The following is a 13,496-nucleotide window of genomic DNA, read 5'->3' on the forward strand; positions in this document are numbered from 1 at the left end:
ATCGCGCGACGTGTTCACCGTGTCGCGCGTCTAACGCGTGGGTGTCAGCAGCGTGTCACTGGCGCGCCTAATCCTCCCTTCTGCCCTCGTGAATATTACATACCTACTCCGGAGGATCCCTCCTCGGATCAGAGGCAAGAAGCTAGTAGAACCATCGGAGTTTCTCGTCTCGAGGCTTATCTACTTTGAAAATCCCTAGCGAGGAGGAGCAAGATAGCGTCGTGGCAGCTTGGCGAGGAGCAGAGAGGGAGCTCGGAGAGACCGATAACCTCTGCGGCGACCTAAACCTAACCCATTAAGGAGAAGACCGGGGTTCGTGTACGGACGCGGCTATCTGCCGTGGCCACCTATATAATTGACGTCAACGCACACTGCTCGCCTTTCATAAAAACACCTCCCTACATCCGTTCTCCTCTCTCTTGACGATTTCATTCCTCCGTGCACGCCTGTGTGATCACGTTCTTCTCCCTTACCCCTCCCGCGGTACGCGCCCCTCTGCTGTCTCTCTACGCTGCTCTTTCTTTCTTTCTTTCCTTTCCTTTCCTCGGTTCTGTTTCTCCCCTTTCTTTCGCCACTAACACGCCTCTCTTTCCACGAATTAATTTCCTTGGCCACGAGAGAGAGCTTACTCACGCCTCGACGTCCCTGTCCGCCACATCTGGCCGCCTCTCGATCTCGCTGCTCCCGTCCCTCCGCGCCTTTTTTGCCACCGTTTTTCGCCGATCCGTCCGAACCGTTCTCGCGCCAGGTGACCCAACCCCGGGCTGGCTGCTCGACCAGAAGAATGATCGTGTCGCGGGTTCATCCGGCAGATCGTTCGTTCGACCGAGGATCGGTGGTCCGTTGATTCGGCCATCGCTGGCAACACGTGGTGTTTTGGTGACACGGTGTATCGTCGAATTTCGAGGATAGTCCGGTTCGGGAGGCCATGGTGTGCTTGTCAGTGACGAGTTGCAAGTGACTTTGCGAACATCTTCCCGTCGAGAAACGACCAGTGTGCGTCCGTCACGATGCATCGAAACGAGCAAGTGCGGGAAACATCGGCGAGTTGACGGTGACGACAAAGAAACGGACTAGAGAACGAGGGTCAAACATGAGGAAGAAGAACCTAAGAGTGATGCACAAGCAGGTGTACGATCGCGTGCAGGTCCAGCAGGTACGAAGGAAGTTTACGGTCACGTGCTTGCACGTTTTATTCTCGAAAGGAGACGTCGCGTCCGATCGATTTTCGCGTACTCTCCGCGCCAAACCGATTCTCAATCGCCACTGGCGAAAACTGGGTCAGAATGCTTAAAAATGTGGAGCGTCAGATAATGGTTTCTCATGCGTTGGGGGTGGAGGGGCGTCCAACAGAGGAGGGATCCAGCCAATCAGCAGAGGCAACAAAATGTAACGATTATGGTCCATTTATCGAGCGATCCAAAAGTCGTGCCCCGCGATCTCAGACGCGAATAGACTCGATCGCGATCGATTTACGTGCGAGTCGAGCTTGTTCGCTGAATTACGGATTCTCTACGACCGGCAACCTTTTACATTCTCCTTGTAAAGTTTGCTTACAAATCAGGTGCTTCGTGATACTCGAAATTATGTATATGACGATGTATCGTGTATCGTGCATCTTCAAAAGTAACTTGTCTAACTACGTCGGTTGTCGTTTAATCTCAGCTGAGAATCGGTGAACTGGCTGTCTCGAGTTGCTAATTATAGATGGTCGTTTGGAATACCATTTCTTGATACGGATACTCGTTGATACGGAGTTTTGTTAATTATACAGAATTACGTGAATTGGCTGTTTATCGATACGCGCGATAGTGTAGAGAAAACGTCGTTCAGAAGAGCTTCGAAGAAATTTTAAGCACGACGAGAATCCAAACTGTGGGATTGTCACTATTATTATTATTATTATTATTATTATTATTATTATTATTATTATTATTATTATTATTATTATTATTAGCTCACTTATAACACGATGTAACGATTGTAGTTATCGATATACAGAAATAAAATATCAAAGGATTAAACGATGAATTATAGGCACTCGTTTGTGAATTTTATAAACGTTTATGTTTTCATACCAATGAAAATGTTTGAATATTGTTTCCAACAAAATCGTCATCCCTTCAGCCATCAGTTTTAAGATTGAAAACGTATGTTTCCAATCAAGTTCGTTCGTTACCGAATAACAGAGAGTAAACGGAAGTTCATTTTTCTGTAATTTATCCAAAAGTTTGAGATTCAACGATCTTTCGATTTTACTACCACTCGAACGAGAGCTAAGATGCACCGCTTGTTACAGCAAACGGATGTTCGGTCAAGTTTGGACCATTTCTCCAGTACACCGGTGAAATCGCTTCCTGGTAAGAGGGAGGACACACCACCGGCATCGCTAACGTCCCTGGCGCCTCTAACCAGTTTGGCGAACTTGCCGAGCAGCACCCTCTCTTCTACACCCCTGTCTCTCGCACCCGCGTCGAAATTGCTCGCGCCAGGAGACAACAAGGGTCTCATGAGGTCAGTATAAATTATTTAGTTTCGTCGGAGCGATTATTTTTGATAATTCGTACGATCAGTGAACACTACGGATTCACAATTCCAGATTACTTGTATTTACACAGTTATCAGTTTGTTTAGTAGATGTAATTGAATTAATAATCGTTTAATTTCTAAAAAGCGTAATTTATTAAATCGTTGACTAATAAATAGAAGATACTAATATCATTTTTAGAACATACTGATAGAGCGAACTCTACCAAGGCTACGGAATCTTCGTTCACGCTACGAAGATATTTTCATCTTGACAAAAAGTTCAAGCAGTTACGGTTTTGGAGAAATCTGTAGATCACGAATTGAAAGTTACTCTTCTCTTTGTAGCGTTTCTACCGAATCTTTATAAAATTATGCATCGAATTTTCGATACGTTTCGTAATAGGAAATTTTCTCCCGAGGTACCTTCAAACGTCAAATATATCACGTCGGATCAAATATGCTTCATTAATCGAAGTTAAATACGTTGAAAAATGAAATAAACGGGAAACTTCAAACGACTAAATCATATTATTTGGTCCGGCGATTCAACTTCGCGTCAATTACATCGCTACAAAGATAGACAATGGCTTTAAGTTTGCGAGAATACGTCTAAAGCGAACCGTGATGCTGGATTTTATAAAAATGGAGATAGCGTCTAGACGAGGTGACCGGATTTAGATCAGTGAGAAATTCGATTTCAAGTAAAAGGATTTCAGTAGACACAGTTATCCTTTCCTCTCGGCTAAAAATAGCTTAACTTAGTATAATTAGTTAAGTAAGTAAAATTTCAGTCCTGGCTTTCGTATTAAATTAGAAGAAAGGCGAATAAATATTTCTCTCCTCTGTAACGTCACATTCGGTTCGTCGTAGTAACAGAAATACGAATAGAAACCATAAAAGCAACGTGGATGTAAAATGTCTTCCACAACACTGGATCGTTACACGCTTCGAGCTCGCGCGTCGACACGACGTTCGATCGCTATGAAAAAAAGCACGTTCTCCTGTCGTAATCGGTGGCTCGACCGCCCATTCTCACTCCGCGATCGACGATCTCTCATTCACAGCGAGAGCCGAGTTAGCCGCGGCGAAGGAAGGAGCTCGCAGATAAAACGTCTCGTAGACGGTCAAAGATCATGGAACGAAACTAAAAGAGAGACCGGAGGCGGAATCGGGCGGAGCTAATCAATGCTACATGGCGTTATCGTTAACACGAATCTCGCTCGCGTTTTTCAGCCAGGCGACGATAGTCAGCTCGTCGACGGTTAACGGTGTTGCCAGCGGCGGTGCACCGACGGCGATGTACAGACCAAACTTCAGCCAAGCGTTCCAGCGAGCTGGACCGACCACAGTGCCGCCAACCTTGTCAGCAGGCCTCTACCCCACGCAGAGTTTCACGTCGGGTCTATTGAGCAACGGTACACAAAGTAATATTGCTTATCGGTGTTCTTATGAGTTTGCTTATGCTGCGCTTGTTCCATTTTATTTTCGTTCCGCTATATATTCCGCTGTTCGCGTATACGAGATTCGAGTAATCGCGAAGCATTCGTGACGAGATCGGGAAATCTCGTTCAGCTTCTACCGACAGAGAATTCGGTCACGTGCTGCACGAGTTTCATCCGCAGGCATCGCTCGTACAGAACAGATCGAACTTAATCTCGGAAAGATACGCGTTCTTTCGACAAGTTGTTTTAACGTGTTGCCTATTTCTCTCTGTTCGATGATCTGCAGAATGAATGGGATGTTTCTTTTTGCTTTCGTTTGTATATAATACGGTAGTAGATAATCCGGTCGGTGCAGATTTTCCAGTAGTAAATTCGAAAGATGTGTACGCGTAACTTTCCAAATGATTACACGTCGAGATTATAATAGAAAAGGAAACGTTTATTTATTCGTTGCTTAGAACGAAACTGTGATATAGTAAAAAAAGGTCTGTTCTCTTTTCTCTTCACCAAATCGTTCATATATCATTACGTTATAACGTTTTAATTCGTTTGCTGCGTGGTCTGCATATATATATATATGTAGTTTATAACGTAGATTAACAGAATGTATTAAGAAAAGCCGATTCTATGGTCTAAGTGTATATCGAGAACGCTTTCAATTCCGAAGATACCGTGGCGAAAGGATCAATTCGAATACCAGTCGATGTGTCGTAAATTGGACGATGTTCGCTTGAAAATACGCTTAAAGCCCACCGCGATAGAAACGACGAAACCTCTCTTCAAACCGTGATTACTTTTCCAGGACCGACGGATCTGAGCATGAAGAACACGAAGCCGCTTCTCAGTCACAAGTTAAACGCAACGGAGATGACCGCAGTCAGGCAATTGATCACTGGATATCGAGAATCGGCAGCGTTCCTCCTGAGATCTGCCGACGAACTGGAGCAGCTGTTGCTTCAACAACCATAGAGTTACATTTACGTAGCCAGTGGCCAACAGCTCGGCTCGTAAGTCTTTCCTAACGAGGAACCAGACTGCCATGCAACGCGAATACACCGACTAAACGGTCGATCCTCGAATCCGGAGACTCGAATGCCCGCATACGAACGAAGCCCGTTTACCTTGCTCTAAGTGGAAATTACCGACTGTTGGTAACGAGATTCCGTTATCCACCACTGGGAAACACGATTCCCGAGAACAGATCGCCCCGAGGAAGCAACGTACGATGCAACCCGGCGAAACTTACACCGGAGGACGTCGGATGATAGAATTTCCTATCGTTCGAGCATGACAGCGGTTAGCTTCTTCTGCAGACTGTAACGCCTCGAAAGAATAACGAGGGACGTCCATCTGGATCGATATGACGAAGCGGAAACGAATTTTATTCGTGGAAAAGAACAGAGTTCCAAGCGCGAAGCGAGGGGATCGCCGGAAAACACGCGGTTCTTCTAGGGCTAGGTTTAAGGGAACTATTCAAACAGGGTGTACATAGAGAGGATTTACAGATATTTACTTAACTATCGATAAGCTTAAGCTTAAGAGAATATGAGACGATGCGTGTTGCGTGCGTGCGTGCGTGCGAGAATGCATGGAAGAGGCTTTGAGACGAAGAGCGACCCGGCGGAAGAATCGATCGATCGTTACTCGAAAGTACTGGCGTATCTTTTTAGAGTAATTCCGCTAGCCACGCGAATCGATGCCCGATCGCAATTACCGCTTTTGTACGTTCGAAGTTGCCGTTTTTGTTCGATCGATCAAAGCTCGCTGCTTCGAACGTCTATCGTGTAACTTATCAAACGTCGCCATTGTCGTTTACCCGAGGACGTCGTTATGTACATACGAATGAACGTGAAAGAAACAGGATCACGTAGCATAATTACGGGAATGAAAGATGAGAAGTCGGGGAGACGCGAGTAGCCTGAAAACGAAGAAAAACGCTCCAGTCTTTACGTGTACATAGAGCCCAAGCGTAACTACATGTACGTCCGCGCGAGTAAACGTGTGTACTACATTAGGTCGCGGGACAAGATGCAGGCCATGCTTTGTTACGCGAGAAAACGGTCAGTGGATCGAGACGATTAATCGTACACAGGAATCGTGCACTGGCTGAAAGCATAGTACTTGAATCGTGCAGATTGGCTTGGGGATTTCTAAGAATTTTATTGGCAAAGTGACCAGTCTTGTTTGAAACTTAGCTTTCAAGGAAAAGATTTTCGAGGCTCTTTCGACTTCGCTTCGAACGCGGTAAACGTACTTCGCGATAGCAAATTTCGATGTATTTTTATCCCTTGCATTGGAAATACGATTGTATATATGATTTTTAAATAGTCGAAACATTCTACGACATTTGTAAACGGTTCGTCTCTGATCCATGAAAAAACGTGTTGAAATATTTGTATCTATTATGGAATTTTATTCGTACCTCTGAAACTTTTCCTTCAAAGATAGAAGCGCCTGCGAAAACAACAAGTACTTGGAGTTTAATGCGCTTTATCATAAAAAGATATTCAAAATTACGATCCTCGACCAACGCTGCATATATTTTTCGGGACCACCTTGTCACGATCGGACAATACGTTGAAATCGTATTCGTGGTCTCCGGACGCATCACTGTGTTACCAAAGAACACTGTTTATTATTATTATTATTATTATTATTATTATTATTATTATTATTATTATTATTATTATTATTATTATTATTATCATTATCATTATCATTATCATTATACGATGATACATGTAGGGCTATATAGACACGCGTTTATTCCTTCTTCTCTCTACTTTTTCTTTATTTTGTCTCCGTTTTACTTTCTTGTAAGGCAAAACCGTTGTTTTATCGTTGGGCCAACGAGTCGTTCTAATGTGTTTACGAGGAAATAAGAAGAAGAAAAAAGAAAAGAAAGATTCTGCGCCACATCCGATATCTTCCGCCACGTAAGCATTATTCTTAGCGATTCTATCGATTTCGTTGCGTCTGCCTATCGCTATTCGCTCACTATTACGTTTCATTATGTTCTACGTTATCATCATAATTACGATTTTCCATGGTTACCCTCGAACCGACGATTCGAAAGGGAAGCTTCTTTCTAGAAGAGTCTTTCTAGTTTATCGCTAACGGTCTTCGCGCGTTAATTCGATTCTGTCGTTATTTTTCTCTTTTTTTTTTTTTGTACATAGTTTATAAAAGTCGTATCGCGACGCGACGACGGAGAAATCGAGAGATGAAAGAAAATTTCGAAAATGTGAATTGCTTTTTAACGGGATACGAAGAGAGAATATATTATTAATTAATTAATTAATTATTATTATACATATAAATCCATATATATATAAATGTATATGTACCATTGTAAAATATATTTTACGGATGATTGATGGCCGTGACGCCGTGAACTCGAGCTTGAGAATGACACGGAGAAACATTCCATCGGCAGGGATGAATGAACAATTGGAGGGAAGGAAAGGGTTGACGAACGACTCTCCGACTGTTTTACAATCAACCGACCCCTGTACACGATGTCGTACTTCCTTTTCCCTTCTCCGTTTCGACAACCACCGTTATCATTGAATTCGATCGCGCGTTCAATTGCTTTCGTCTCTCGACAAACGAACGTATACTCGTTTTCAACTTGTCCCATCGGTCGGCGATCGCTCCGTTTGGAATATCTGTAGAAACAAGCGGGTTGCTAATTGTTCGAGTAATTCGATCAACCGTACACTGGAACCGAATCGAACGTTGCTGAAAATGGGAAGGCTTTAGAGAACCAGCGAGAAGTCGAATGGTTTGGAAGATTTGACGGTCTATTTGAAATTCTACTAATTTTCAGTCGAAGTACATGGAACTTCGAAAGTTCCTAAGGTACTAGGAATTGGAAAATATTTGAAATCTTGGAGGAGATCGAGATCTCATTTCGAAAGATTTGGAAAATTGGAACGAGAGTTTCAAAGAATCTGTAAATTTTGAATCGTTTAAATGTTACAAGTCTATGTAATAAATGAATTCGGTGTTGAAGAACTTTGTCTTATGATTTTATTCTTTTGCGTCTTGCAAAGATTGTTATCTAATGTGTACATAGTTTGATTAAACTTTATTTATTTCATATACATTTCGACGATAATTTGTATAGTGCAATATTATAAGCCATAAGCAAATAGATCGAGCACATAAACGCAATTTATATGCTGCTATCGAATAATTCAGTTGTTGGAAAAGACAAAGTAGCGGATATTTGAAAATTTATTGTTACCGAGAGGATAAGAATAGTAGAAGTAACTCGAATATTACAAAATAAATACGAATCGACACCTTAACTCTTTCTTCTCTACATTTTATGACTGAACAAGACGAACGATCGGAAAAGTCACTTTACCGTGTACGACAACCTTCGGAAAATTCGTATAAAAATTCCAGTTGATCCCGAAAGCCGGCAGATTTCTATCGATAAATAAATAGTATTCTCCAAACTTTCCCGAATAATTTCCAAGCTACGTTTCGGCAACGTTTGAAACGATCGAAAACTTTCGTCACACGTTCGAAGTGATTCGAAACGCTACGAGAGCCCACCATCGAACGTGTCTCGTTTGTGGAATCTCGACGAAACGCTGCCGCTGCCTAGTTAATCGAGCAAGTATCGTGAATCTGTATAGTGCAATAGTTCTCTACAAACACACAAGTGCTACTCTTTTTCTCTGTCTCTGTCTGCCTGCCTGCCTGCCTGCCAGTCTGTCTGTCTGTCTGTCCGTCTGTCTGTCTCTTTCCGTGTGAGCATAAAGTAGACTTCGCTTCGCGGCACCGTGGAACGCCTCCTTTCATTCGAACGTCTCCTCTTCGAGAAATGTAATAATCGTTAGGATCGTCGTATCATACAGGATAGTTGTACCGCGTTAGATCCGTGTCTCTCAGACTTGTACACTTGTTCCGTGTGTAATGGGACCGCGTGCATCTACACGAACACGCCACGATAATTCCGTTTTGCATCACGGTTTCTACGGTTAGTCGCGCCACGATCGAATCGAATTTAATCGAAAAGGAGAATTAAAGAAACTTATTTACCTCGGTGCAGTTGAATTATAATAGATTCCGAACGATTTTTCGATTGAACATAGGAAGAAATGAAACGCTTTTATAGTTGTCGTAATACGTACGGTATTCTTTTTATCATCGTGATTAGAACGAGTTAGCTGGAAATTGTTCCGTTATATAGAATAAATGCAATTTTAAACGAAACTCGATGGAAACTAATTGTAATTACAGCTGAATTATATTTAATTTAAATAGATTTCCATCTTGTATGTGATTCAATTATCCTTTAATCAAAGAAATTGGATTGCGTTCGGTTAAGTTTGAATAACGATCGTTGTTCTTTCTACGTCGATCTACCGACACGAAAGTCTTATTTCTAGCCTCGAATACGACCGTTTCAAAATCATTGCTCGTCTTGTTTCGATTAAAATCGTCTATAATTAACACGGTACAGCGAGTTCGGTTCGATTTCCTCCGCGACTGACCAAACCCTCCGTAGTTCCACTCGACGAGGATCATCGAAAGGGAAACTGAAATCGATCGAAGTCTATTCGAAGACGGATCGCAACTACGATTCCATTAAAACGTAGTAGATCGAATCGTTCACGCAGGGAAAAGAGCATCGAGTCAACGATACGCCCGGCATGCGATCGAAAGGAAAAGGGAAAGACGAAGAAAGTAGCGAGAAACTTGGAAGGAAGAAACAATACAAACACACATTTACGGTTTCATTTATCTCTCATCTTCTTTTTCATTTTCGTATGCATACACGTACATATTCTATATATACATGTAACACGTATAATTTGTTTGTTCGTTCGATCGTCTACGAACGCGTGCAGGCACACTTCGAACAACGTGTCGAAATAATCTTATTTGCCTACACGGGATGCAGTTCTAACACCGTTCAATGTAATCGCGAATTGATGTATATTGATTAAAGATTAAAGCAACAAAAAAAAATGGTATATATATAAATATATAAATATATTGAAAAGAAAAAAAAGAATATGTATTTGTTCCTGAGAAAGAATTAATAAGAGTAGTACTACCTACCGTAATATTAATATCGATAGTAACGATAAAGATAATTTGATGGTACATACTTTCTTATAAGTAAACATTATACAATTATTACGATTATTGTAGAGTTGGTACGGTCTTTGATGATGCCTTGCCTGTAAATGTAACGTTAAATGAACAAAAAAAAAGTCTTATTACCTTGTAAATGTTTTACCAAATATAATCGATTATTCAACTTATAGTCCAGCCTGTCTTTCTTTCTCCGGTCCTGTTTAAGATTTCGAGGATCGAAGTAGAAGCGCGCCGCTTTTAAAACGAACGATCTCCGCGAAAAATCGTACGAGAAATATTTATCGAAGCGCAAAGTGAAATTTGTTTCGTTGCTCGATAATTCCGACAATTTTAAATCAGATTCGAGCGAGGCTGAGAGAAAAAAAGAGAATCGGCGGCTCTCCGTGGCTCCGCGCCACGAAATCTCATAAATCTTTTGGTTGGTCGTCCTCAGCCGGGTGTGATTAACGTCGGACAAAAATAAAAATCGGCCGAAGTTCCCGCGGCACATAAATATCCGAACGCATGCATAATCAGCGCCTTAAAAGCGGCGAACAAGCAACAGGGTAATGTATTATGTGCGCGGTGTATCGAACGAAATGGAAAGTCGAATGAGAGCCGCGCGAGATCACGATCTTATAGTTCGATTGTGAAATAAGAGTTGCCCACGAGCGCGGCTCACAGCAACGAATGAAAGTAACATCGGGCCTTGTTCTTTTATTTGTCCCTTTGCCGTGTAACCGAGCCGAGTGCTCCAATCGTCCGATACCAACAACGAAAAACATTAATATTTCCGACAATGGACTTGGGTCTTACGCGGACTATTCCCGTTGCAGAAAGAATTTAGAGCAACTTTATTCCAAATCTGTAACCAGGTCGTTCCAGGTCCGTGGAAAATGTTATTCTCGGTGAATCTATTTTTATCCTGGTCGAAAGATTTTCGTCCGTGCCGCTACAGAATCGTCAGCTGCGAAATAAAATCTCGGGACGAAAATCCAGGAAAATTAGTCGCCGGGTTTACGAAACGAGCTGGGACTTGAAAGGCTAAAATTTTAGATAGGAGAACGCGGTTGTTGTAACCCAGTTTCGAGGCTAAAGTGTCCCGGCAAGATCGATCAAAGCCGCGAAAATAATGGAACCGGACGCAGCGAAGACCGAGCGCACCGATTGAATTTGGCGCAGCCAAAGGCGACGACCCTTGAAACGAGCAGCCCGGTCACCGATCGACCAACGCCAATTATACCAATTACGACGTGGAATCGGCGCGCGTATCGCGCCAACCGAAAGGCGAAACCGCTCATTAAATCCGGCTTTAATGCCCTTCCACCGCATCCCGTAATGGGATGGACTCATCGCAGGCGTCCGCGCCGCGAAATAGGGAACGTTGCCCGGCCCCCGCTGGGTCTGGTGCGCTTGTCAGGGTCATTCGATTCAAAGGAAGGTCACGTCAAGGTTATAGTATAGACTCACCAGCCAACGATTACGAGCCGCGATTTCGCTGGCATCGAACCTCCGGCTACCACTGCGTGCCTTAGGTCTTTGCTTTTGTTGCATGAATATATTTTCGTATCTTGTTGTTGTTTGCCTGTTTATTTTAACTGCTTGACGATGACGAATGCGTAATGGAAATCCCAGCTGGGATGTCGGCTAGCATTTGACCGACTGTCTTATCGTACGCTAGTGGCTAAGAAGAATTGTCTTCGGCTTTTTGATACATTCTTTTATCTTCTCGCAATGGGCTTCCAAGTGACGAAGATAAATTAGAATAGGAAAATGAAGATACCTTGTGGCTAATACATCTCAAATCATTCTCAGGTTCCAGGTATGGCGAAATAGACAAAGGACGGATAAATTTTGCTCTCGTCTAAGTAAAATTCCAATTATAGGGTCAAATTTGACGTCTTATTTGACGTTTTATTAATTTCGAATTATAAATGGAAGATTCCGGAGGAAAAATGAAGACTTAGCGGATCGAAGAGAGGCGTCTGAAAATTGTCTAGAAATGTCGAACGCAACAGAGAGGGCGGGCGGAAGGGGAGAGGTTTCCGTTCTTTTATTTCCTTGCTGGTCGAATGATTTACGCGACACCGTGAACGAACCTCGAACTTTCACCTTCGCTAAAGAATATTTCTTTCGAAATAAATCGACGCTTTTTACGGTGTATTTAAACGAATTAAAATCGAAGATTGCCGGACGTAGCTACAGATGCAAACTCGCAGTCGGCAGCGTCCATCCTTCCCGTAAATTTCTCGTCGATTTTCGCGGATCCTTGTTAAATTTAGGTTCTTGAGAAGACAACCCAAGTAAAAGCATTTAATACTTTAACGAGAAGGTAATTTAACGCGCGATTTTAGCCATATGCGAACTCTCCGGAGTTGAATCTGCGCGTATACTCGCTCGACACGCAGCAGCAACAGAAACAATGTACGCTCGAAGCTCTGGAAAAGTTCCCTGCGATCCACCGATAAATCATCTTCCTACACTCGATCAAGCTGGCGCGATCGAGGAGCATCCGAAGCGTCTGAAAAAAAGCGGAGGGGCACGAAGAAAGAACGTCAAAGATACGAAGGAGAAAAGAAAGAAAAGAAGGGTAAATTCCACGGTTGATCGGCAACCGGCCCCGTGTTTCAGAATCTTCAGAAGCCTCGATCCCAGCCGGTGGCCGGCCTTCGGTATGATTTAACGCGGTCAAGCCGATATTTATTAACCGCATTAATTAGCTTTATTAATCGCGACGGCGCGAAAAGTGTCTTTCTCGTCGTAAATATCGCGTCGGAGACCGCGTGAGAAGCGTAGCTAGCTTAGACATTCACGGAATACAACGTGAACGCGAACGGGAACAGACTGGATGGCTACTCGCAAGTATAACTCGCGAGATCGTGCTCGGTACGCGCTGGTAGCCAACTTGCGCAGAAGATTAAGGGCTTATTACCGGCGCGACAGAGGATTAATGACGCGGACTGACTCGGTATATTGCGGCTACGTACCGAATAAATTCGTCCGCCTCTGATTGCGAGCGAAACGACGCGAGCGGCGCGGGGGCGTTCCTGACATTTATCAGCCCTAATTCGAGCACCCTCGTGCGCTCTAATTGCATCGTTAAGGGCCGACCGACCGCCATCTCTAACGACCCGGTGATTGGGGTTATTGATACTGGCTCGACCACGATCTTCGATCACCGGTTCGATTGATTTCGTGTGCGTGCCACGCGTGATTTACGCCGTATTTGCGTTCACCTTCTCTTTCATTTCGGCCTCCGGCGTAGCCTGCCTCTCCGCTTCGCGCGTCCGACTGCTCGACTGCCTTTTGCTTCGCCTAGGTTAAGGCGAGCTCTGTTCCTCAGCCTTACGGATATGTTGCGCCGTGTTGCGGTCAAGGCGTGCACGCGTCAGTGAATCGATTCCAACGATCGTCGGACGTGACTCG

General features: G+C 43.5%; 1 protein-coding gene across 1 annotated transcript in view; it reads left to right on the forward strand.

The window, feature by feature from the left end:
* The window catches only part of LOC100744530 (nucleolar protein 4-like), a 102,042-nt gene extending 91,782 nt beyond the window's left edge, over positions 1-10,260 (forward strand). The window contains exons 8-10 of the mRNA XM_003488143.4: positions 2,300-2,514; positions 3,763-3,953; positions 4,774-10,260. Coding sequence (XP_003488191.1) covers positions 2,300-2,514; positions 3,763-3,953; positions 4,774-4,940 — 573 coding nt within the window. The 3' untranslated portion in view covers positions 4,941-10,260. The remainder of the gene's footprint in view (positions 1-2,299; positions 2,515-3,762; positions 3,954-4,773) is intronic.
* The last annotated feature ends 3,236 nt before the right edge of the window (positions 10,261-13,496 follow it).

This window comes from Bombus impatiens, unplaced genomic scaffold (genome assembly GCF_000188095.3).
Source record: "Bombus impatiens unplaced genomic scaffold, BIMP_2.2 scf_0217, whole genome shotgun sequence".
NCBI lineage: Eukaryota > Metazoa > Arthropoda > Insecta > Hymenoptera > Apidae > Bombus > Bombus impatiens.